This window comes from Arvicanthis niloticus, chromosome 14 (genome assembly GCF_011762505.2).
Source record: "Arvicanthis niloticus isolate mArvNil1 chromosome 14, mArvNil1.pat.X, whole genome shotgun sequence".
NCBI lineage: Eukaryota > Metazoa > Chordata > Mammalia > Rodentia > Muridae > Arvicanthis > Arvicanthis niloticus.
The window spans coordinates 65,891,256-65,918,531 of NC_047671.1; the positions used below are offsets into that span (position 1 = coordinate 65,891,256).

General features: G+C 40.9%; 1 protein-coding gene and 1 long non-coding RNA gene across 3 annotated transcripts in view; one reads left to right on the forward strand and one right to left on the reverse strand.

Moving 5' to 3' along the window:
• The window catches only part of LOC143434368 (uncharacterized), a 35,782-nt gene extending 23,230 nt beyond the window's left edge, over positions 1-12,552 (forward strand). For both annotated transcript variants that reach the window (XR_013103831.1, XR_013103830.1), the window contains one exon: positions 12,393-12,552. This is a non-coding gene — a long non-coding RNA (uncharacterized LOC143434368). The remainder of the gene's footprint in view (positions 1-12,392) is intronic.
• Dsg3 (desmoglein 3) overlaps positions 1-23,322 on the reverse strand; it is a 30,423-nt gene extending 7,101 nt beyond the window's left edge. Inside the window, exons 1-12 of the mRNA XM_034518259.2 lie at positions 23,149-23,322; positions 14,306-14,341; positions 13,500-13,631; positions 12,446-12,601; positions 11,898-12,042; positions 11,103-11,269; positions 10,177-10,305; positions 9,526-9,711; positions 6,580-6,851; positions 5,637-5,776; positions 2,857-3,084; positions 964-1,218 (exon numbers count right to left, since the gene is read on the reverse strand). Coding sequence (XP_034374150.1) covers positions 964-1,218; positions 2,857-3,084; positions 5,637-5,776; positions 6,580-6,851; positions 9,526-9,711; positions 10,177-10,305; positions 11,103-11,269; positions 11,898-12,042; positions 12,446-12,601; positions 13,500-13,631; positions 14,306-14,341; positions 23,149-23,196 — 1,894 coding nt within the window. The 5' untranslated portion in view covers positions 23,197-23,322. The remainder of the gene's footprint in view (positions 1-963; positions 1,219-2,856; positions 3,085-5,636; positions 5,777-6,579; positions 6,852-9,525; positions 9,712-10,176; positions 10,306-11,102; positions 11,270-11,897; positions 12,043-12,445; positions 12,602-13,499; positions 13,632-14,305; positions 14,342-23,148) is intronic.
• Between the last annotated feature and the right edge of the window lie 3,954 nt (positions 23,323-27,276).

The following is a 27,276-nucleotide window of genomic DNA, read 5'->3' on the forward strand; positions in this document are numbered from 1 at the left end:
CTATGTGAGAGTCTGGGAGTTATGGGTGATTGTGAGCCTCTACGTGGGTGCTGGGAATTGAACCTGGGTCCTTTGCTAGAGAACCAAGTACTCCCATCTCTGCAGCCCAGGTGTGGACTTTTTAAAGGGATGCACATGAGGTGTAAGCTTTGTGTTGAAGACTTGTTGGATTAAACAACAAATTCTCAGACCTGAAGCTCTGTTAATGTGCATCCTGAATGTGGATCCTAATGTGGGCCCTTGCTAACGTTATTTGACCAGCATCCTTTTATTTAGGATTTCACAAGACTTGTATATGCATCTGAGGTGTTTATATGCATCTTTAGAAAGCCCACATTTATGCATAAAGGCACAGTTTTAAGTGTGACCACAACTGACTGAAAGTAGAGTAACTTTACAATTTCTTTCTCTCTCTCTTGTCCACCCTCCCCCATATGTGTGCAATGTGCTTATGAGCTCACACCTGGATGAGTGTGCTTGCGGAGGCCAGAATAGCACCCCTTAGGTGTTGTCCACTTTTTGCTTGGCAGGTGCTCTCAATGCCCGGAGCTTTGTTGAGTAAACTAGGCTAGCTGGCTAGTGAGCTCGAGGCATTAGCTCGTCTCTGTCTCCCGTCTTGCTGTGGCTGGTATACAAGCATTCTCCGTTGCACCTGGCTTTTTAGGTGCGTGTTGGAGATTGAACTCAGGTCCTTATGCTTGCGGGGAAACACTTTACTGACTGAGCCAGCTCCCCAGCCTTGTTTTTTTTTCCAAAATGTTTGCATATATGACCTGTTTTGCTATATTTAAAGTGTTGCTAAATGACAAGCTAAACGCATCTCAGAATCTTCCTGCAATTTCCTCCAACTTTGCCAGCCAAGCTGCTAGAGAATAACACTTCTCAGATTGTACAGTTGAGCACAGTGGCTTTTGTAAATGACATCACTGCCATGGACTCTGAAGGACAGATCTGCTTACTCACATAGCAACATCAGGAGTCCTAGCAGGATCAAGCCAATAGCAGCAGGCCCCAGCCTCCAGGAAGACTCCTCATTTATGAAAGGCACTCTGCTCGGGCCAGGGGCTCTGCACATGTTTCGGTCGTCACACTGACACACTGTCAGGGTTACACTCTCTGGTGTGTCACACTGCCCACCCTGATCGTCCTTCACGATGACTGGGACATTGTACACTCCTGGAGACACTTGCTGCTGGGCTCGTAGAAGTGCTGAGGTAGCTAAAAAAAAAATACAAATCAACAGTGAAACTAGGTACCATTTGGTCTTAAAACTTCTTGTTTGTGATAATGGTGATAGAATTGTCTTGGCATCCTGGTCACAAATAGCAGAGCTGGTGTGATTGGAGCAGTGTTGAGTGGTAGAAGAGGGTCAGTTAGGTCGGTCTGTCTATCACAAGTGTCCCATCTGTGGCATGTGGACCATGCATGGCCCAAAATAACTATAGATGCAACCCAACACAAAATTGTAAAAGTTAATTAAAACACTAAGAGATTGTTTTTGCTTGTTTGTTTTAGTCTGATTGTCAGGTACTTGAAATCATTAGAAGACAACTTCATGGTGTTGTATCATGAAACACACTGTCTTAAAAAAAAAATAAATGTATCAAGCTAAAAGGTTGGGGGCCTCTTGGATTCCCTTCTTGTCAGGCCCACGAGTCTCCTCCACAAGGCCTTATATTGCCTTTCCCACTAAAGAGGATGGAAAATGAGCATCACACTGATGTCAGGTCCCTGTCCTGGCCTTACCCACTCTTATGTATGTCTGTACCAATACTCACAGGTACATGGCCTCATAGGGTCTCATATGTCTTTAACTCTGACCCCATGACTGACTCAGAGAAATACACTCAACTTGGGGATGCTCTCTCATCTGCTCATCTTGTTTCTCATGCCCAGCGCTTAGGGCCTAGTTGACGGTTCCCAGCGCTGGGCCACTGCCTAACCACTGAGCATCTCTTGTTGCTTCTCCATCTCTATATCGCCCCTTCCTAAGTAGGGACCCTGGCAGTGCTGTGTTGTTTGAGCCATTCTGGAACCCACGCAGCCCCTGACATTGTGCCGTGGTTACCCAGTTTGCACTGCCCAACCAAACTCAATTCAATCCCTCCTATTCTGCCACCCCCAGGAATTGACCCTGGAACCTTGTGAATGCTAGGCGTGTGCAGGACCACTGAGCTGTATTCCCAGCTGTCGGTTCATTGACAATTTATCTATCTGGTAAACTCATTTGGAGATAACAGTACATGTACAGTTTGGAGCTATTTCTTTAAATAGGATCAGAAGTGCCAAGGGTGGAAGGCCATGCAGAGCAAAATCTTTGGTGTCTGTGGCCATGGCTAACATATGTAGGATAGCATAGAGCACATCCATGAGAAAAAGCAGGATCCATACAAAAAACAGTAAAGGAAAGGGAATTTATGGAGAGTTAGAAGTAGCTTGGTGGTCACTGTATAGTCCAGGAGGGGAGACTTTTATTAAGTCTATGAGATGTTTGAGAACCACAGGAAATAATAAATATGATGCACTTTAGGAGGAAAGGAATCACTCTTCTTCACTGGCTAGTGGGTTTGTAGATGTCAGTCCGCCATGCTCTCAAGGTTATCTCTTACATGGCGAGCTCCAACCCGGGCTGGGCTGTACAGAAACCTAGGCTCAACAGTGATACTAACAAACCCACAAAACAGCAAATGGTGGTGGAATTCATATTTCTCTTCTCAGAAGAGAACAGATTTACATCTTAGTTTCAAAGAAATGTTCTCAGTCTTTCTTAGAAAGGACTTTTGTCGCAGGGATTCCGATTCCTCCGGAAACACAAAGCAGCAGCAGATTTTGTCTGTGGAAGCGAGTCCGACTCACCATTCAGCGTCGTGATGGTCCACTCGACTGGCAGCTTCAGCGGCTGCTCCTCCAGCGACACTGTGTAGGGGCCAGTGTATTTACTCCTGTCCAGGGTTCTCACTGAGAGGGTCACAGACGGTGAGGAAGTGCAGATCTCTTTCTTCTCAAGGACAACTGACGGACAGTTTTCATTATAACTGGGCACTTCCACATATACTGTGCCTGTGGAGGTCTTACCAGTGTTTTCTGTAAGAGTAGTAATTGAGCGGTAAAGAGATACAAAGAGGAAAGCACAGAAAATCGCCTTCCTTTTGCTCTGACTCCCTCCCCCGCCTTCTTCCTTATTGCTCAGCTTCCCTTCTCTTATCTTTCTGTGTCTTCTTTTTTGTTTTCTTCCCTCCCCACCTCCCTCCTTTCCTCTTTTCCCTCCCTCCCTCCTTCCCTCCCCCCCTCCTTCCCTCCCCCCCTCCCTCCCTCCCTCCCTCCCTCCCTCCTTCCTTCCTTCCTTCCTTCCTTCCTTCCTTCCTTCCTTCCTCCTTGTTTCTTCCTTCCTTTTTTCTATCTCCTTCCATTCTCTCTCCCTCCGCCCCCCTCCCCAGATTGTGAGCTTGAGCCTTTAATGGCTGAGCCATCTCTCCAGCCCCCCCACCCCCCTTTGATGAACAGTTGCTCTAGGCTGGCTGTGGACTCCTGCCTTAGCCTCCTGAGAAACTGGAAGAGTAGGTGTGCCACTGCATTCAACTTAAAAAAAAAGAGAATGTTTTGTATTTCTTTTTAGCTTCCAAGTTAGGATAACTTTTTATAAAAAATTATATTTTTATTCTCAAGAGTAAAAAGACATTATCCTACTTCCATAACTAATAAAACCAATTTGAACTTGCCAAGTTGCCTGGTGTCTCTAGCAAGCAGCATTAGTATTAGTCAAATATTCTTGAAATCAAGGTAATTAATTCGTTGATTACAAATGAAATCATTATAAAAATAATAGCTTGCAAAGCTGTGGCTATATCTGTAGTTAGGAGACATAAGACTCTTGCTCCTGCAACTTGAGCCCAACTATTTAAAATAAGTAATTATATTTATTGCTTAAGACTTAAAAGTTTACTGGAGTCAGGTGTGGTGGCACGTGCCTTTTAACCCCAGCATTCAGAAGGTAGAGGCAGGTGGATCTCTACAAGTTTGAGACCAGCTTGGTCTACATAGTGAGCCTCAGGGTCAGATCTATATAGTGAGTTCCTACTAAAAAAAACAAAAAAAACAAACAAACAAACAAAAAAAACCAAAAAACAAAAAAAACAAAAAAACCAAAACAAAAAAAAAAAAAAAACGAACAGTTTAGAGAAGAAAATCTGAAAATCTGAAAATGTTGACAATAAACAACAAAATAAAACTTTCCCTGCAGGAAAATGGTGAGTTTTATTATCTTAGAGCTAGGACGGTTTTCTCAAGTGTTAGTATTTGTGATGTTTACTTCTCGATGTTTATTATGAGGAGCCTAAATTAATTTTACAGATGGGGAGACACATACATTCTATGAATATTATTTTAAACATCTCAGGAGAGAAAATGTTGTTGTTAATGGCATGACTACCCAGGTTCTTTATAGAAAACTCACAAAGTAAGCATACATTTGCAGTGGCATTTGCTGAAGTCTATAGGAGTTTTTACTGGTCCTCTAAAACTCAAATATTTTTGTGAGTCAAAAAAGTTCTCCTGGGGCTAGAGATATGGCTCAGTGGATGAGAACACTTGATGTCCAAGCTTGAGGACCCAGGTTTGGATCCTTAGCACTATATAAAAGGCTGTGGCTGCTGCGTGTTTATCCATAGCTCTGTCTCTAGGGCCTGCTGGCTGCCCACATTGCTCCAGGTTAAATAAGGTAGTCTGTCTCACATGACTAAGGCACACACTGATGAAACTGGACACTCAACATCTTCCTCTGGCCTCTACAAAAACACTAGCACATGCACCCCCATACACATATAGATGAATATACATCACACACCACACACACACACACACACACACACACACCACACCACACCACACACATACACACACACCACACACATACCACACACACACACATACACCACATACACACACCACACACACATACACACACATACACACACCACACACACACATACACACACACCACACACCACACACACGCATACACACCACACACACACATACATACACACACCACACACCACACACACACACCACACACCACACACACACACATACACACACCACACACACACATACACACACACCACACACCACACACACACACACACACACACATACACACACACCACACACACCACACACACACCACACACACACACACCACACACACCACACACACACACACACACCACACACACACACCACACACACACACACCACACACACACCACACACACACACACCACACACACCACACACACACACACACACACACACCACACACACACCACACACACACACCACACACACACACACCACACACACACACACACACACACACACACACACACACACACACGTTTTTTCCCTCACCCATAGTGAGCCACAGGGACAAGGGTTATAAGTGCAACCAACTGAGTTGAGAAGTGGAAATTCTTAGTTTCTCTTAGGTTCAGGTATCTCAGACTCAAGGCCCAAAGCCCCTAGATAATGCTCTTTAGTGGTAAAGGAAATATATAAAACAGTCATGGTCATCTACTGTAAAAGAAATGCTATTTGAAATAACATTTCATTCAAAACCATGGTAATATCTTTCTTACCGTCTATGGCCAGAACCTCAGCAGAGATTGTCTTGTTAACTATGAAAGTAGAATCCCGGTCGATGTTTTTGACAAATTTGATCTGAGCAGTTTTTGAATCAATAACAAGCAAACCACCATCATTACGACCCAGGACATATCTGTTTTATCATAGAAAAAAATTATTATTTATCTAATAAATATTTCTTATGCAGTCAACATATTTATGTATGATCTGAAATATTGAGTATGTACTTATTAAAAAATACCAGGGTGCTGGAGAGATGGCTCAGTACTCAAGAGAACTTGTTGCTCTCATAAAGGACCTGGGTTTGGTTCCCAGCACCCACATGGCAGCTCAGTTCCACAATATCTGATGCCCTCTTCTGGCATCAGAAGTAACTGCACACATGGTGCACAGACACATAAACATGAATCAATCTTATAAAAAAAAAAAAGAAAAAAGAAAAATGAAAATCAACACTTCCTAATCCTTACATATGCACTAGTCTGGTAACCCAATCTTTGACTGTGAAAGACAATAGCAAAGAGTAAGGAAGCTATGGGCCTCTGCTCCTTCTACTCTGGCCGTTACTCTGCAAGGTGCTTTATGCCTCAGTCCTTATTGACTTTGTGCCACTACAGAGTCTTATCTCACCAGAACTCACTCCTGTTATGAACCTTTAACCTTCTGCAAGACTCAGCTGTGAAGTTCTTTACTGATTTCTAAACAGGCTAAGGTATCCCCTTTTTCTTAGTTCCTACTAGTTTATAAGCATGTGTTTGCTCATGGCACAATGTATTCTAATATATCATCTGTGTATCTCTTCTTGAGTTATCTAGTTCCTTAACTTCACCCCTTTTATAGCTCACTTTTTGGCAGCCTGTTGGCAGAGCATTGTGTTGTAATCGCATATAGATGAAAACCACAGCAAGGACTCATGGGATAGAAAACTCATCTTACCTGACAGAGGAGGCAGCTTTACCCGTGTCCTCGTCAGTAGCTTGGTATGTCCCCAGGATGTAACCAGCTAATTTGTTAATGCTTACACCCCTTTGCACAGTAAATTTCCTGGAAGGAGGATGGAATGAAATTCCCTCTCGGACATCAACGACTTGAATTATGACTGGAGTTGGCTGCACTCGGTACTGAGAGATCACTGACTGGTGGAACTCCGCTTTATTTCTGACGCCAATACTAAATTGCATGCTTTGGGTCTGTTCATAATTCAGAGCCTGGGGTAAGACCAAATTAGACAGAAGGAAGTGTCACAAAAGACCAAACAAAGTAAACACAGTCTAGAAGACCAAGAGACGGACACAACCATCTATGCAAGCAGTGGTGACTAGGAACTTCTGTCTTTATAGAGCAAAAATGGCTTAAAAAGCCATCATAATGTCAAATATAGAATGTCATAGGGTTCTTAACTCACAAGCCGCATTTGGTAACATGTTTATAAAACACATCGTCTCCTTTCTAGACCATCAAAACATCGTCAAACCTTTTTAGGTTGTGAGGTAGAACTTAAAGAATCCCTAATTTGTGGTGGTAACATGGCTTGAGCCCTGATTCTGTTATGTCTGAGCTGTGTGTTGTAAAGCACAGGGTTTGCTTTCTCGGATCCTCAGCTTTTCACTTCCAAATGTTATGTGCATTTTATTAATTTGTTTAAATAATGTATTGTTTCCAGTGTTGAGAATTGAACCCAGGATGTTATCTATGGCAGGCAAGTGCACTCTCACTGTGCCACATCCCAGACCTTCACTTTTCTTAGCAAACCTAGCTTCATCAGGTTGTTGTGAGACTGAACAAATGTAGTCTTATGACTTCATTCTTACAAAGAGCAACATTGGCTGTTAATGAAATATTCATCAGATTCATAAATAGTAATGTCTTTTCTGACAAACTCCAAGGTTTAAGGGACAAATTACCTCATTTTGGCTAGGAAAAAAAATCAACCAAGTCTTTTTTATAGCAGTGAGAAATTGACCTAACTCTTCATAGAACCAAGTTTAAATGTTTTTACTTATAGCTGCTTTTTTTTTTTTTTTTTTTTTTTTTTTTTTTTTTTAAAAATAATTTGGCCCAAATCAAGTCCCAAGGAATCCTAGGTTTAGGTTAGCATTTTTCATTCATTAGTTGTCTTCTTCTCCTCCTCTTCCTTCTCTTCCTCCTCTTCCTCCTTATTCTCTCCACTTTCTCCTCTCCTCCTTCTTCTCAAGATGAGAGATAAGAAAATGATAATTCCTGTTTTATCTTTTTACCAGTAGAATACTTTCTAAGGCAAGAGATCTGGATTTGAGCAGCTGCAACGACTACTCCTGGGAGCTCAGAGTTTCCCAGTGGAAGGAAAGGCATAGGTAGAGACAAAGAAATCACAGGGCTGAGTGTGGAAGCAGGGGGGTTAGGAAAGACATCTGAGAGGTTTGGATCTGAGCTGAGCATTGAAGGATGCTGTGAAGTTATTCAGGAAAAAGTGAAGACACTTTTGGCTACTTCACATTGCAGAAGGTGATCTGAGCAGGCTGGTGATACTTTAGGGCCTTGGGCACCCTTGTGAGGAAAACCTACTTTTTTTTTTTTTTGAAAGTCATTAGGTAGTTACCCACCTGGGTGGCATGTTAGAATCACATTGGTTAATTTAATACCCAGTAAGATGAGGGTTTCCCCCACAGATTCATCACACAAATCCTTTCTGTATTCTACTTAGAAAAAAATTGCAGATAATTTGAAAGTTCCATCAGGGTCCACCACTCAGTTAATGGGAGTGTTGAGAATTGAAGAGTAGAATGTCATCTAACTTGTTTCTTAGAAAGGTAGTAGCAGTGAGAACAAGGACAAGTGGGGACAGGCACGAGGGACACCTGTTAGATGGCACTGCAGTTGTACAGGAGGGATGGAGCAAGGCCAGGTAGAGGATGGGGACAGGAGGCACAGACAGGCCATCCTTTCAAGGCAAGTTCTAGGCAGAACTTGATGGCTGTCCGAATGCTGTGAGGAGATGTCATGGTTCAAGGATAACAGCCAGGTATTGAACTTGCAATAGAATGACCCCAGTACAGGGAATAGAGAGTTACAATGTTAGTGGGAGTTTATAGTGGAGCCCTTGCAGGTTCAGAAGCTGTAACACTCTCTATGAAATGTGGAGTGATAAAGAAGTGTTCGTGAATCTTCTATAAATCTCTTTGCTAAGGGAGTATTATCATTTCAACCTTACACCAGACCCAAGGTGTTAAAGAAGCTCCAGAATGTTCCAAATCCTGATGCCAAAGAACATCAGCAGAGACTGGGCATCTTCCCGATCTGTGATCTGTGCTCTTTACAGCCACCACTGTCCTGACTTGATTCCAGATGGGGAATTTGTCATGTTGAACCAAAGCTTTGCTCAGTTTTTGCTTTTTTACCTAGCAGAATTTGTTAGAAGTTCCCATTTTTCTGGAGAAATTGTGACTTCTTTTTGTGAGGACAATAGCTAATGCATTTAAAACACGTTGACAAGCTCCCGAGCCACAGTCTCCCATGCATTTTCATCTCTTCTGAACTTCAATACAATTGCAGACAGTAAATTTGATGAATATATGAAGTGTCTTTGCTTTCCTGTACTGAGAACATGCAAACCCACCCGTGTGTGTGTGTATATGCGTGTGTGTGTGTGTGTGTGGTGTACCTATGTGTGCATGTGTGTGTGCTCTATAAGTACAGTAGCTTGGAAGAAAAAATAGTATATCAAGAGAAGTTGTCTTTAGACAATGCAAACATAATGATAGTAAAATAAATGCTATCTACTTTGGTATGTTTTCTATTTTTTAGATATTAAAGCGGTAACATTATTAACGTAATTTGTTTGTACAGCTAGTCACTTGAGTTACTATAGAATATTTTTACCCACTAAGGAAACCCAGACCTTACCTTAACCACCTTCAGGATGCCTTCATTGGTTCTAGGATCTGTTTCAATTTCAAACCAATTCCCCTCATTCCCAGAGGTAAAGAAATAGACAGCCAGCCAATTATCTGTATATTCTTCATCCCAGTCTGTCACTTGAAATCGGAGTAACTCTGCATTCAAAGTATTTTCCTCAATACGCGCCGAATACTGAAATGGAGACATTCAGGATTTCAGATTTAGTGCAGGTTGTGGGGGTGACCTGACTGCAGCATCATCTGTCACTCTGGCCATTGCCAGGGTTGTGTGGCTAATCTAGCTGGCTAGGCAAGTGTGCCCTTCTTCCCTCCCTGAATCAACCTTCCAATAGAGGAAGATGTTCTTCATTCAAGAATGAGTAGCTTTGTTCCCCTGCTAGAACCTCTAGGTGGTTGCCCAATATTCAACTCTAGAGTTTACCTGTAAGAACTACACTTACTTTAAATAGTATTAATCTTTGCTTCTCAAAGCATGTGTTAATTCACACCGACTCTTTAATTCTTACATTTAAGCATATTTCTTTTAAAACAGAAAAGCACAGAAGATTAAAAAGCCACCAAGCAGGCAGTTAACGAATTGGGATGCCAAACTATAAAGCATACACAAAGATGGTTCTTTAAGGACAAGCGGATGTACCTGACTGTCTCTGAGCACCGGGAAGTTGTCGTTTACATCTTTAATTTTAATACTACATTCACACTGAGTCGACAGTCCTGTTCCATCATTGTCTGCGCCACTCACAACCAGATGGTAGCTACTAATTTGCTAAATTTGGAGAGAAAAAGAATAAAGGTTAATTGTCAAAGATTAAGAATGGCCACTAGTTGCTTTAGTTGGATAAGAGTGAAAATATTTAAGTTGGTGAATGATGGCTCTCATACACTTAGTTGTCCATGGCAGGGATAGACTGGTGGGGCTCCAGACGACTGGATGGAAGTGGTAAGCCACTACAAGACGTTTCCTCTTTTGTAAACTTCTGAAGGTAGTGTTTTGGACTCGGGGGGGGGGGGGGCTACAGTGATACAGGCAGATGTGATTGAGAGAAGCTCACTTGTGGAGTTTCTCTACCAGTCTATTAGAAAAAAAAAGTGAAAGTAATGCATCTGAGTAGCCCATTATGGTGGAGACACACGGCGTTGGGGGAGCAGATGAGAGAAGACAGGAAGGGATTCTTCGGTGTTTTGTATGTGGAGGTAAAATTAAATAGATACACCTAGGGAAAAGGTACACCGTCAAAGTTTCTGACAAATAGAAATCTCTTCATCTAAGAATTCTCTCCCAATCTTTAGGAATTAATCACAGTGCAGTCTCTGCTTCTGCACACCAGTGTCTTCCTTAATTTCCCCCATTTGAACTGTTGTGTGAGAGGTTGCTGTCACAGGGACACATCCCACCAACGCAGAGTCACACCCAGGAGGCAATTTCCCCTAGATTGGCTCAGTGAAGAGCTAGTCGCCTTCCCACTTCCGTTGGCATTCCCAGACAAGATGGAGGCACCCCTCTCTCTTGGCTTGCTTGCCAGCAAGCCCTTTAGGTTTGGACACATTCACGAAGCTTGTTACCTCTCGATCAAGGGAACTGGTCAAAGTGCGGACTTCTCCGGTGTTTCTGCTGATGAGGAACATGGGCATGCCCGCGGGCTCCTGGGAGACAATTTTGAAGGCGATTTTAGAATTCATATGGTTTGGCTCATCTGCGTCCGTGGCGTTTAGAATCATTACCAGAGAATCTGGGAAAATAGGAAAATCATCAGACTATATAAAGTCCTAGATTACACTCACATTAAATAGTCAGAATAGTTTAGTACTGATTCCTATTTAAAAAAAAAAAAAACTTTAAAACTACCCGTGTGCTTAAAAAAAAAAAACTATCAGGGTTACAGTCTCTTTCTAGAATTTATTGGCTTTCAAAAAAAAAAATTCTTTAAATGCTCTAACAGCCCTGGCTTTGTTGAAGTTGGGGCTATCTTCTGTTTGGAGTTCTTCTCCACATAGATGTACCTGAATGCCTCCTTTCCAAATGATCCAAATAATGTGAACATGTCTCTGTCCCTTATGATATAAAAACATGGTGCTTGTGCACCCAGCCTAATCGGCCTCTTCAGCATCGTGGCTCACACAGAGGCTCTGTCCCTATGCACTAAACTGGTGACAGAACCATCATCTGCAAATAGAATTCTGATGTAACTGTTAATTAAGAATTAACTACAAATTTTGGAAAAGAAATCTTAGACTATCATAATGATTTTTTTTGTTATCAAATGACTGAGCAAACTAATGGAACAGTTTGTAACAATGGTATAAGGATACATGAAAAGCCATATGAATTGGGGGTGGTTGGCGCTGTAAAAGACTTACTTGAAGCACTGTTTTCTTCGATTTCACCATTGAATATGGTTTGTGAAAATATTGGAGGATTGTCATTGACATCTAAAATTTTCACTGTTAATATAAGTGGTCTCTCTACATCCTGTCCCAGGGCATTTAGTGCTCGGCATGTGATCTAGAAGCACAGGAAGAATATACATCATCACTGTACAGAGTTAGTTTGCATATTATTAAACTCATGGAAATTAGACCAATGCTGACATATACAGAACTTTAAGAAGAAAAAACACTTTTCCAAACTGTGGACAAAGGCGAAGGTTCCCAGGTGTGCCTTCCTTAAAGCTGCTGTATTTTGGCAGGATAAAATTCTAGAAAGCTGTGTGCTAAATCCCAGTCTACCCTAGGTACTCCCTGTGTATATTATGTCAGAAACATGAGCCATTGCAGAAGATTGTTGATAGAGGGACTAATACTATTTTTTAATAGAGCAATTAATGCATTCCCTTTTTTTTGTAAACCTACCAGACATTCTAACTTCACAAAGCACACGAAGAAGGATAACTTGATTGGGAACTTACCAGGAAGCTTGGGGTTTCCTCACGATCAACTATGGCCGTTATGTTGATATCACCACTGTTTGGGTCAACAACAAAGATCCCAAAAGGGGGCTGATCAATTCCCACTCCAGAAATGCGGTAGGTAATTTTCTGGTTTTTTTGAAAATCTGAAGTGATCTGTAAGAAAAGGAAAAACCAACCAACCAAACAAACAAACAAAAAAATGGCTTAAATGTCAAGCTGACCATTGACAACTCCTCTCCTGCCTCCTCCACCTCCACGGTCTAAAGTCATCTGTTCTCTTGGTTTCCTCCCTCTCCCTCCCCCCCCCAATCACCGTGTATTTACTTCTTGCTCTGCTTATTTACTGGAGAGCAGGATTGGGTAATAAGTACGGCTGTTTTGCTCACCAGCACAACCAAGAATGACTAGTCGTTGTGGCTTTTGAATGCTTGTTTAGGTTGTGGTACCATGATGGGAATGTTAAAAAGTTGTAAGAAAACAACAGGGACTTAGTATTGAGAAGACTTCTTCTGGATACAGAATTCTTACTTAAGTTTTCACAAGGATGCTTCTCTAAGTTGGAAGAAGTGACAATGAAGGGGGAAAGGGAAAGGATAAGGCGACAGATGCTCAAAGTATATACGAGGTGAAATGGTTTTTATTTTTAGAATTTTAAAGCCATTTAACAGAGAGAATAGTACATTGCTTATGAGATAGCTCATTGACCTGCCTCAATAGTTTCCCTAACCGTGGTCAATCCAGTCATCTACCTGACATCTTCCTTTCCTTTTATTCTTGTTTACTAGAGTCTGGACACACACCAGTTTATACATTAAAATGAGCCAGTACATTTCTTAGTCCCATTTTATAACCCTAAAGGCTATCATTCCTCTATTTTTTTAATTTCTTATTTTTTAACATTACTATTATTGTAGTTTTGTTGGAGACAATATGTTGTTGTTTTGTGGACTCTCCAGGTTATATATTACTAGATGGAATTTCTATATCATCTTTAACTTGCACATAATACATTTATTCTAAGGCTCACACCACTTCTGCCAATATGACTCACCTTGGCAATTGGGTTTCGTTTCGAGTTGTCTTCTCTTTCTCTGCAGGGCTTTGCAAATTTCACCCATTCACGTTTGTACCTTCTTTTGGCCAGCTGCAATGCTTCCCCGTCTTCTCCGTGCTGTCCTGCTGGCTGCGTTGAAAGAGATCCCACTTTATCACCTACATGGCTGGCAGTCTTTGCTTCGAACATTGTCATAGATAGATACCTATGCTGGAACTTTTTGTTTCTACTTTGATGAACATTTGCTCACCTGATACTTTGTCAAGAAGCAGCATTAAATAGGTCATTACTAAGCTGTGTGATTTTTAATATTAGCATTTAAGCATATTTAATTTCCTCCCTATATATTCCACAATTGACTTTGGCTTGTTATTTGTTTAAGATAAGAAGAAAAGGCCCAGAAATAGTAGTGCATGTCTGCAATCAATAATTGGTGAGGCTGAGGCAGGAGGATTGCCTGGAGTTCAAAGCTAGTCTGGTTAACAAATGAGTACTAGGCCAGGACAGACTATACAGAAGACCTGTTCTCAAAAGACCATGAACCAACCAACCAACCAACCAACCAACCAACCACTCAACCAACAAAATCCCATAGAAGGATAAAATGAAATAAATAAGACCATATGAGATAACAATCATAATATTTATAGATATTCTTAAAAGATTTGGGTTATTTGCTAGAATTTTAGTTTTATATGTTTTCACAGTTGAATGATCAAATAATTTGATTACTTTTCTCAATATGATTGATTTTAAGTTTTAAAAGCAAATTCTGATTTCAATGATAAAAACTGCATACTTACCTTTAAATACATTTCCCCGTGTACCAGTAGCACCACCTGTAGACATCAGATAAAACCAAATGGCATGTGAGTTCTTCAAACATGTGACATATAAAGCTAATAATCCTTATCATTGTATTCTGTTCTTCAGTTTTAAATATTTAAATATTTTGGTGTGCAGAAGCATCCCAAAGTGGAAAATCCTATCAGGAAAAGGAATAGCCTTCTCTCTAGCTCTTTAATCTGACTTCAGACTTTTAAAGATTATGTGTTTTACTTCATGTGTATGAATACATGCCTGCATGCATGCATGTGCACCATGTGTGTATGTGTTGGATCCCCTGCAATCAGGATTAAGAATGGTTGTGAGCTGCCATGTCAGTGCTGGGAATTGAAACTAGACCCTTTGTAAAAACACCAAGTGCTATTAACTCCTACAACAGATCGACAGCACCACAACTTCAGATTTTCATGACACAAAAGAGGAACCTACCAGCAGTTAGAAACTGAGGCTGGAGGAGCGTAGCTAGTTTAAGACAAACCTGGGCTTTATGGTAAATTTAGATCTGCTTGAACAACAGAGTAAAATTCTGTCTCAAAACCAAAAAACAACAAAATAAAATAAAGAAGACTCATAGCCACCACCACAACCATCACCATCATTATCACCATCTCTGACTATAAAATGAGGCTTTCAGCCAGTTGCAACTTCTACGTGTTTCTTACATAGCTATCATATGAACAGCTCCTAGAGCTTAGGGACTGTCATGATAAACTTCTGAAAGTGGTCATGGAATTACTCAAAACTATCTTGCTGGGCACGGTGGCACAGGCCTACAATCCCAGCATGTGGGAGGCTAAGGCAGGAGGGCTGTAGAGAGTTGGAGGACAGCCAGGGTGACATAGCAAGGCATTGTCTCAAAACACTAGAAAAAAAAAGCAACAACAAAATCAAACCCCTATTATCTATGTGTTTATATAAAAGCTTATATATAACCCTATATAAAAAGTCCTTTTCAAGACAGATTTTTTTTTTTTTTGTTCTGTGCTTTTCTCCTTTTCTACCCTTTTAAAGCTGAACTAGAGTAAGGAGAATAGAATAGAACTATTCTGGTTTATGAAATTGTAAATATATATATTATACATATGTATATATATATTTGTGTAAGTGTGTATATTATGTATGTGTGTATATGTGTGTTCACATGCACACATATATGCAGGGGTTATTCTATGCCAGTCTCAGGTGCTGCTTGCTATGTGGTAATGGGTCTGCTCTGCTCTTTCCTGCCGCAAGTTAAACACTGAACTTTATTTTTAATTCCAGACGTAGTGGTCCTACTCTTTAATTGTAGCACTCAGGAGGACTTGGCAGGCAGATCTCTAAGGATCTGAGACCAGCCTGGTTTACATAGTGAGTTTTAGGCGAGGCAGGACTACATAATTGAGACCCTGTCACAAACAACAAACAACTAACCGACCAATAAACAAATAAAGCCTTCATTGTATATCACTGATATAAAAAATTAAATGAGGATGAAGGAGGCTGAGCAGCTGGAGCCTGAGCAGCTGGAGCCTTTGCTTTCTCAGGAGCCCACAGGCCTGGCTTTTGTACTGCTTTCCACCCGGAGTGCATTCCTCTCTCCCTACTGCCTACCTACACATGATTTATCCAGTCAAGTACCAACAAGCTACACGAAGCTGTCTTTTTTAATGCCTCCCTCTCTGAGTTTGTACAGCTCACACTCTGCTTAATGCCATCCAGCTCACAACATCCCCTGTATCTTACTGTTTTATGTGTATTAAGGAATTTACTCATAAGCTTTCCAAATCCTGGGTCTTATCCTATCTTTCCCTCCTGTTCAAGTGTTTAACAAGCATTTTCTGATCCACTGAATGGGAGATTTGAAGAACAAAGGCCATGGAGAACAAATTACAGCATAAATTAGAAGTGTAATAGTAGTGGGTGACTTGATTAGTTTTTATTTGCATAACATTGTACTTAATATTGCTATTATTTATTGCAACCACCCGAAGAACATTCTATTATATAATCCCTGTTTTTAATGGATATAGAGAAATAAGACCACGAATGCTTTGTCCCAGTTAATAGTCTTTGACGAGTAAGGGTTTGAAACACAGCCACTTTGTGGCCAAGGTGTGTGCCTTGCCATGACACCAGATCCTAACCCGGAGCTAGCATAAATGCACAGAAGAAAGTTGTGTGACAGTCACTTAAGATTTTTATCTCGTCAAAGGCTGAGGCTGATTCTGAAACAATGTAGTTTTATTACATCATTTATTTTTAAAGATTGTAATGAACAGGCAGGTCCATGTCTGGACCAAAGGAGCAATTACACCAGACACAGGATGATTAACCCCTCCATTGCAAACATTTTAACTGAAATTCCGATTTTAAATTGCATCTCAAGATGACGCTCCAATATCATGCCGCCTATTAGGGAAGAAGAAACTAGTGTGGTGTGGTCACTGACTATTCTTTCTCAGATGATTCTGAGGGTAAGGATGGGCCAGGCATACTTCTCTTTACAGGAAAAAGGAGTCATCCAGAAAACATGAGTCATGTCTGTACAAGCTCTTAGGAGAATGAGTCTTCTAATAGATATTAAAGCCCTGCTCCTACCTTCCCAGGAAGGCAAAGCCTAGTCTGTGGAGAGTCAACAGAACATACCATAGGCTATTGTGAGGAGTGTGTGTGTGTGTGTGTGTGTGTGTGTGTGTGTGTGGTGTGTCCAGTGCTCTCACAGAGTCAGAGCCCTTAGATGACTTAATCATTTTACATTTTAAACTCTTTTTTAAAATACCGATTTCAAAGAGTAACCCATTATTTTAGTGTTGTGGGAAGATGCCCTTTGTTTGTTTCCAGGAACACAAAGGACTTGATGGAAACATTTCTGAGTGCTGAACCACTCCACCGCTGGCAAGAACTACGACTGGAGATTGATGAGTGTCAATTCTGAGACTGTGGAGCCCCAGGAGCGGATCCTGGCTGGAGAAACAGGCCACGGAGGGCGGGGCTCAGAAAACTGCACTCCTCTCCAGTCCCAGCAAGCCCTCTTTGCCTCCTGTGTGAGCAGCTACTGAAGAAAGGTTCTCTTGGCACAGCTTTTCCGTCATGCTTTCCAGTGACGGACTGGAACTGTGAGTCAAAAATAAAACTCTTCTCCCTTAAAGTTTCTGTCAGGTGCTTTGCTGGGAGAAAAGCAGCGTACACAGCAACAATGCCCATTTCTAGATGCCCATAAGAGAGCACCGCAACCCCCTCTCGGGAAGCCAGAGTGCAGTTCAGGCAATTCAAAGGAATTATTATATGTTTTAAATATGACATTTATGTGTATGCATTTTGGGCAAGAAATGTCACAAAATGCATACAGTTTGAAATTTTGCTGCTACAACTGACCAACTAATCTGAAGCAGTGACTGTAGACATGGCAGGTCGGAGCAGTCCTTCAAGACACATTGTTGAATGAGTTACACAATGCACAGTTCTGAAAAATGAGTGACTTACCCTTCCGACCTCTATGAGAAAGCTCCTTCACGTTTCCTGTATAACGTCCTAATAATCCCACCGTAAGCTGAAAAGGCTAATCTGAACACACATTTAACACCAATAACCCTCTGAGCACTGTAGTGTGGCCTGCAGTCTGTGGAATACTTAGTTTATGGTTGGATTATTTTCTAACACAAACTCTATAACAAAGCATTGAATACCTCATGTAATGTATTGGATTTTACATAGAAAGCAAAACCTAATGGTTCTATAAATATAAAGTAGAAAAATGTTATGTTAAGTGGAAGCTAGGACTATACAGAATTTTTGAAATAGAAAGCCACAAAATGTTCTAATAAACGTAGTATATTCATCAAAGCAAAATCTTCAATTGAATAGTATATATTATTTGCAAATTAGTATTTAATTTCTGACAATTCAGTTTTCAAGAATCGATGTGTAAACTCAATTAATTTAGAAAGCTGATTTTTTTTAAAGCTAAAGTAAAATTGATGCCCTTGGCTGTTTGCAAATATTCCATTTGAATGCATTAGAGGATGCCATCAAGTGTGCTGGTGCAAATCTGGACTTGTAGATCCTGGCTTTCTTTTTAATTGTGTGTGTCTGTGCAGGCACATACAGGAGTATGCGTTCCATGCCATGTATGTGGAGGTGAGAGGAGAACCTTAGATGTCTGTCTTCACCTTCAACCTTGTTTGAGATAAATGTCTTGTTTGCTGCAGTGGTTTCTAGGCTCCTGGGCAGCAAGATTCCAGGGATTCTCCTGTGTCTTCCTCTCATCTTCCTATAGGAGAGTTCTGATTCCATTGCATCTGTTCTCAGATGTGTTCTAGGGCCCCGATTCAGCTCCTCACACCTGCTTGGCAGCCCTCTGAGCCATCTTCCTAGCCTCCAGACTGATTTCAATCCCAGTCCCAGGCATGTACCACTGCAGGACTTAGGACCACGAATCATTCCTTCCCCTCTCTTCTGCCATAGAAGGATAGTACTACATATTTATGTGTAGGCTCCTTGTGAGGATTGAACAGATGTAAACTCCACAGGTGAGCCCAAGCACACAATAGGTGCTTAGTAAATGGTAGTAATTTCAGTTAGAATAACAAGAACAGAAAAGCGGTATCAGAAAGCCCTTTGACAAGTATGCAGAGACCCCTTAGCACTGCTGTTTGTGTGTGTGACTTCTTTCTCTTCTGAGCAAAGTAGCAGTGCTCCACTGTACCCCTGTGAGGGTGCTCTTTACAAGCTTCTGGGGTGCTGCTGCCGCTGCAGTTCCCATGAATGCACCTACTGGAGTTGTGCAATGCACAGCCTGGCGGACTGCACTCCATTAAGAAAAAAGTGTGCATTAGGCAGATTCAATTATTTGTCACGTAATTATGGATAACCCATCATCTATGTAATTTCATCATGAGGCATTTCCCCAAGCCAGCCTTCACCTTAGGCTATTGATTGACTTTTTACTGGAAAGGAAGCACCAAGGGCTAAGAGCTTTACGAGAAACCTCTGGGACACAGAGTGCTGTAGTTAGGGATGAGAACTGGTTTCTGGTATTAAGCAAGGGGGAATCCTAATTGCTAGAGATAATTGCATCTCCTGACTGCTGCCAGTCAGGCCGAGTGAAGCAGTATTCCTGGCAAGCTTTCTCTGCCGTTAGAATCTTGAAATTTAAAGACTTTCAGTGGGATACACATCTCCATACATTCACTAACAGTGGAAACAACCATCTCACCAACCAAGTGTGGAAAAGACACCTCATAGATTGTCCATTTATTAAAATGACACATTTAGCTTCAATCCAATTTTTATATACTTTGTTTGATATTGTACAGAAAATGTAGAAAAGATGGCTGAAATGACTTTTTATTTCTAGGACACACTACTCATGACTTGACATGTCAGTGACCTTCGCTTCCCCATTTACTACAAACTGTATTAAACCTTTGAAGTTTAAACATCGAATTCCCTAAGTAAAACTTCACCAGCATTGTAACACTGACTAGTCACTCCTCAGATAAGGGAGTTATGGCTCAAACATGTTTTAGATTCTGTTAACTGTAAGACCTGGACTAATGCTTCTCTTTGAAGACAAATTTTATTTTCATAAGCAGATCTATGAAGGTGAGCATCTTCAATAACTCTTTCTTGAAAGTGCTAATTTTGTGTTATGTGAAATAATTTGGATAAATACAGAGAACCGGTAAATCTTACATCTTTAAAAGAATAGTCAGGTGGACTTTGTGTGTACATCTTCCAAATGATTGATCTTGAAGTCCAAATAGCTGAGACTTTCTGAGAAAAATCTCTAAATTTGAAAACATGTAGTTTCTTGAACTCATAGTATATTTATTTAAGGTTGCCCCTTTTCTTGTCATTCTTGAAACATTAGTTTCACAAATACTGTTTTTAAATTTTATTTGTATATATACATGTATAGGTGAGTGTGTGTGTGTGTGTGTGTGTGTGTGTGTGTGTAAGAGAGAGAGAGAGAGAGAGAGATATTTACATGTGTATGTGCCTGGAGGTCATAGGAAGACACTGAGTGTTCTTTATCACTCTTTATCTTATTCTCTTGAGACAAGGTCTCTCACTGAACATGTCTCAATGCCAGCAAGCCCCAAGGATCCTTCTGTCTCCATTTCCCACAGTGCTAGGGCTTCAGATCACGTGACCATGCCTGACTTTTTCTGTGTGGGTACTGAGGATTCAAACTCAGGTCTTCTTGTTTGTGCAACAAGCTCTCTTACTCTACTAGGCCATCTTTCCAGACTCACACAAGTATTCCTAACATACTCTAACTGAAGGAACATGTAGGACCTTCCTGACCTAAGTGATGTCAGCGGTTAAGACATTAAAGCACAATACTGTGACGGATGTCACCCAGTACTGAAAAACTACAGCTGGATGGTATCTTTAGAACATACTTCTGTGACCACAAGGATACTCTCTTCTTACTGTGGGCATTTTAAGGAGGCAGGAGCAGGGTTAAGATGATTCTCTCTCTCTCTCTCTCTCTCTCTCTCTCTCTCTCTCTCTCTCTCTCTCTCTCTCTCTTTCTCCATCCTCCATTGCTGTTTTTCTTTTTTTCTTTTCTTGTCTTTTCTTTTTCTTCTTTTTCCTTTTTTGAGACAGTCTCTCTACAGAGTCCTGGCTGTACTGAGCTCACTATGTAGACCAGACTGACCTTGGGCCCACAGATCTGTCTGCTCTGCCTCCTGAGTGATGGGATTAAAGGCGTGTGCCACCATGCCCAACCTAAGATGATTCTTATCTGACAGTAGAGAACATAAGACTTGGAATGAGTCAATGGAGGAGCTACACACTCAAGCCTAGGCCTTGCTGTTGCATCTCATACTGCAATGGTATCCAATGGCCTTGTATGGTGTGTATGAAAGGAAAGATACTTAGAAACCTTTTCCAGACTCGTCTTTCAACTTTCAGACCCCACCCTTCAACAACAAACGGTGCCCATGCTCTGGGAACATTGCATTTTATGGGTAACCACATTATGTCAAGAGTCTGGGTGGCTCCTGTTTGGTAAAAGGATTCTATTTGCCATCACAGAATGAACTGTTCAATGCTACACTCATCCACCTTTCTAAATTCCTCCATGACTCTGATTCTCTATCATACACTTGCATTCTAGCCAAACCGGTGGCGCTATAGTCCCTGGCTAAGAACACAACTGTCCTGTCAGTCTGACAATGGAACAGTTCAGTCGGTCTCTATCCATGGAAGGTCAACTGAGCCTTATCTGCCTAACACTGCCCTCTGAAAGCAGGAGTAAGGATACAGCTTAGCTTAATGGGAAGCGCAAATGCCACCCATATGAACAGTTTTAAAATGTCTTACGCGCACATTAAAAGGCTTGTTAAAAATTTTGATAATTAGTGCTGCATTTAATTTAATCTACTGGAAATACTGTAATTTCAATATGCAATCAAAATAAAAACTAAGGATATCTTTTACACTCTTTTGTTATGAGTAAATACTTCATTGTATATTTTACATTTAACAGCATATTTCGTCTCAGAACAGTGGTATTCGAAGTGACAAACATACATGTACGGACAGTGGCTATGATATGGCACAGGTCAGACCTAGACCCTTCATTTTGTACTTCTCTCTCAGTCCCTCTGTCTCTGTCCCCCTCTCCCACTTTGTTCCTTTCTCTTCCTCTTCCCCTGCATGGGCAAAACTTTCCTGAGAGTTGGAAAACACATGTTCTAACTTTCTCCCCACCGGCATGGTAGGAGAACTGCCCCTGCTTCACAGTTGAAAGAGGCCTTGCTCAGTCACTAGTCCCTTCTTTAAAAAGTTGTGTGATGCCTGTTTTCTGTTTGACCACTGTCGTATGAGGGAGACTTGAGACATCCTTCCACACAAGGCGTGTGTTGTGATGGCAGACAACTTTAAGTTTTAGACAACGCCTGAGACCTATCTCCCTGTAAGGCTTAGCAATCTCTGTTCTCTGTGTTTTGAAATGAGGCAATGGCAGGAATGGATGCTGAGGCCGAGTTTGTCATCCACAATGTGACAGTTAGCTATGGAAAACTTTCCTATCTTTATTTATATTTCACGTCTTGGTGATCTTCAAGTTTGGGGTGACTTATGACATATTTATGCCTCACTAGTGCACGATTAAGTCATACACTAGCTTCAGCATCTAAACTAACGCCTTCACTTCAGACTCTTCTTGTCTCTTATAAAACATAAAGTCTCCCCAGTCAACAGAAGAGCTACTCTTCTGACATTATTCTCCTGCAAAGGTCTTGTCACCTCCCTTCCCCCAAAAGCTCCATCTACTTTGCACATACTGGCTAAATGTAAAACTGGTTTTCTTAATAATCCTCTCAAATCATTTAGAGTCAAAAATGACTTTGATTTTAGTTCAACGGTTGGTGACTCTTCTAGAAAACACGCCGGGTATCAAGACCAGGCATGCAGAGTCTTAGCCATATGCCTTAGAGAGGGGTTTGTGAGCCTGGAGAACTGATGTGCTGGTATCATTCGTGCTGTTTTTATTTGTGTGTTAGAAAACACCTATTGCCTTGAAGAAAGCGAAGATTGTGGAAAATAAAACCTAGGATTGGAATGCGTCAATCTGATCACAGAAGAAATATTAAAAAAATACATTAAAATAAACTTTTTTTCTGTTTCACACTTCTTTTCAAAATTAAGAAAAACAAAAGAGAAAGGAGTTTAACATGTTCACAGTTAGTTCTGCTTCATCCTTTTTAGAACATACAACAGGGATTCAGTAACCATATCAACTCTTCTGTGGTAAGCAAAGAAGCAGAAGAGTTTACTGGTTTTAGAAAAAGATGAGACTTACCATCAGGAGGGCTAGAGGTCCCAGGGCTCTGGGGAATAGGCAGGCCATTGTCACTGGTGTCTCTGGTGATAAATCCAAGCCTCTTGCTGCAGCTCCTCACCTGAGTGTATGTATCCTATGTCTGAAGCTCTCTTCTGGCAGTGGTGGCTCTGTTGTGTGCCCTAGGACTCTCCTGGTGGCCTGTTAGTCTGTTCCTCCCCACCCCAAGCCAAGGATTGGTCTCACCAGAAACGCTTGCATCACTGCCTCCCAGGTAAAAACTGAGACACACCTCAGTTCCTACAGCAATGGAATCCTTTGTTGGAAGCTAAATGAGAGGTTCACAGGCTAAAGACAAGAGCTGAATGGGAAGGTATCAGATGAATAACACATTAATCATGGCATGGAGGTGCAAGAGCTGCCCCTGGCAGCACTAAAAAAAAAAAAAAAAAAAAAAAAAAATCTAGGTGGTTTCTTAAGGTCACAGCTGAAAACTGGAAAGTAGAAAGGAAAGATAGAAAATTCCCCCAAATCTACTTGTAAAAAAAAATCACTTGTTTTCAGCTGTGTATGGGTAAATGGTGTGTCTTAATTGATAATGTACGTTATTGAAAGACCTACAAACAACAAAGAAAGAAAAGCGCCATAGCTAGCCACTATAAATACAGAGTCTGAATAAAATCAACTGGAAATAAATAGAAACAGACAGCTCCTTGGGTGTGCTAGGGTTTGAGGTACGTGACTTACGAATTGCAGAATCGGATTGTGTCAATGCCGGTGACATCCGATTGTGCCTTTGTTCCCTCATAACTTAGAGAAAGTAGATTGGCTATGAGATAGGTTATCATAGTGCTCTTTTAATTACGCCTTAAGTCCCCCAGGCAGTCAGCTTGCACACTGATGTATGCTTAGAATCACCAAAACACTTGGACTGTACCCTGTGTTGGGGGTGGGAGCTATAACAGGATCTCTGTTGGTTTCACAATACTCAAAGAAGAATTTTCAGAAGAACAATTTACTTTTAGAAGTATTGATGCATTGTTTCAGAAGCATTTTAGTTCCCAAGAGTTCTTTTAATCCTAGAGTGTTTAGCAGAAAATGTTATATAGGCCAGAAGTTAAAAAAGAAATCTGGTACGAAATATCTTGCCTCTATTTCTTTTTAAATATTGGTGAAATATACAGGAATGCTACCACAGTTTTTAAAATTACATTTATATGAATGTGTGTGTGTGTGTGTGTGTGTGTGTGTGTAAATCAGAAGACAACTTACAGTTTTCTCCTTCTATCATGTGGGTCATGGTGATAGAACTCAGGCCAGCTTTGTCCATACATGCTTCCACAGCTAAACCATCTTTCCATCCCTCGCATCAACCATAAGGTGCAGCTCAGTGTCATTCAGTGCATTCACAGAGTTGTGTAGCTGTGATCACTATTACCACCTATCTCCAGAAAACTATTGTTTTAGATATAAATGTTTTTTGAGAATCAAAGGCTAATGGACATAGCCTTGCCCACTTGTTTTATTGTGAATGGCTGCCTTAATGCTAGCATGGGATACCTGAGCAGGGCTGAGCAGCTATACAAGAGATTGTATTGCTGCAAAGGCAAACTGATTAACTATCTGTCCTTTTAATTTACTGACCCCTGGGTGATGCCATAAATGTGTGTGTGTGTGTGTGTGTGTGTGTGTATCTCTGTGTGTGTATCTCTGTGTGTGTGTATTTCTCTGTATATGTAGTAGGGTAGAGGACAACCTTGGGTGTTATTCTTAAGGTGCCATCCTCTTTTGACTTTATTTGACTTTATTATTTTGATTTATTTTGGGTGGGCTCTCACTATGTTGCCCTTACCTGGCCTGAAATTCACTACGTGGACCAGGCTGGTCTTGAACTCATGTAGATTCACCTTTGACTCTAGATTATTGGAATTAAAAGTATGTGCCACTTTTTTCTCTGGCTTGAAATTCATCAAGTAGGTTAGGTTAGATGGCCATCAAGCCCCAGGGATCTGTGTCTGCTTCCCTAGCTTTGAGATTGCAAGCACATTATCATATCTGGATTTTAGGTTCTGGTGATTGGACTTTAACCCTTGTTTTCATATCAACTAAGCCATCTCCCCAGCCGTAGAGTGTTTATGACAAAAGCTGTTGGGCATTTGAGTCTGTAACAGAAAAATAAGTAGTGAATCTTTAAAAATCTACTTCTATTTGAAAGAAAATTTCAGGAGGTCAAGTTTGACATTCCTTGTAGAGTTTCTTCCATTGTGACTCCAGCAAACATATCTCATACACTTTTGGACTAGAATCAGAATGGAGGTGACTACTGAGCCCTTGGAGACACTGAAGGGCTGAGGTACAGGACAAAGTCTTTGGACAATGAGGTGATTGTTCTGTGACTAGACTTGTGAGAAAATGTGAGTGGATAGAAGTTGAGAGGAGATTTATTGCATTTTCTGGTGTTTGTGCAGTGTTAAGTGTAAGTGATCAAATGTTAGGGGCCTTCTGAAATTAGTGTTTGAACATAGCTAAGGGTGCAGAGGGTTTGGAGTATATACATAGACACTGATTGCTCACATAAAGAGTGCAGGCAAAAGTTCCCTAGTTAATTGGCTAAATAAAGATGACAGAAGCTAATCTTTGTGTAAAGATATGGAGGCGGGTTTTCTGGGTCCCAGAAGGAAGAGGAGGAGACTGTCGAAAAAAAGGGCTTTTTAGCCAGGCTGTGGAGCAGAGAAAATGAACACCATGTAGGCCTGGGGCTATTAGACCCGGTGGGGCCTCTGCCACTGGATGAATTCCAACACAGGATAGCTGATGAGTTTAGGACAATAGATTCTGCCCCCAGCAGTTGCCACATCTGGCTGATTTTAAATATTAAGATTGTCTGGTGTTTTCCATCCACAGCGACTCATAAAGAGTGATCGCCAGTCCAGGCCAGTGGTTAGAGGTTAGTGAAGCTACATGGCAGGCGACTGTTGATTCCAGAGCCTTGTGTGACATTTTAAAAAATTACATGCTACAAAGGAGAAATACAGATAAATCAATAAAAAGGATCACCATAAACCTCAAGCTTATTTTTAAGATTATAACTGCATTTTTCTTATTTTGTTTACATTCTGACTTATTCTATGATTTTGTTTTTGTAATGAGAATCCTGTTTGGATTTATTCAAGATAGGGCCTTGCTAAGTAGCCTCGACTGGCCTTGAACTCAAGATCTTCCTGTCTCTGCCTCCTGTGTGCTGGGATGACAGATGTACACTACCATATCCAGCCTGAGATTGTATTAATTTTTTTTTTTTTGAGACAGGATTTCTCTGTGTAGTCCTGGCTGTCCTGGAACTCACTCTGTAGACCAGGCTGGCCTCGAACTCAGAAATCCGCCTGCCTCTGCCTCACAAGTGCTGGGATTAAAGGCGAGATTGTATTAATTTTGCAATTGAAAAAGATATTTGAAAAATAATATAAAGAAAGTAAGGTTTTATCAGTAGTAGTCTAAACATATGGGGAGGAGGAAAAAGATGAACCAAGTGCTTTCATTTTTCTCTCATGATTTAACATCTTGCAATTCTTCAGATTATCCTTGAGCAAGGGATCTATAGGCAGATGGGTCTCTCTAATTTTCTCTTCTTTTTTTGTCTCTGTGCCCTTAACAATTTCCTTATGTTTCATTTTAACATTCTAGGTCATATAAGGCAAATTTCATACTAATACGAAATTCTTGGAGCCTGTCTCCCTATGCTCCTGTTTTCTCTTTAACTTTCCCAGAAAATTTCATTTCTACTTTAACACCATCTACAGATATATAATTTTATGCATCTCTGTTAAATCTAGGGTCCCCAAATGAAAGAAAATATATGATCTTTGTCTTTCTGAGATTGGTGTGATTGAGTTAATATGATTATCTCCAGATGAACCAATATTTTGGCAAGTGACATACCTTGATCTTTCTTTATGACTGAAAAACACCCACTGTGTATATAGACCAAATTTTTCTTATCTATTCCTCTGTTGAGATACAGGTTGGTTCCATAACTAAACTATTGTGAAACGTGCTGCAGTGAACATGGGTATTCAAGATTAGCTGTGATATGTTGACTTGTAATCCTTTCGGTAAATAATCAGAGTGGTGTAGCTTAGTTATAGAGCA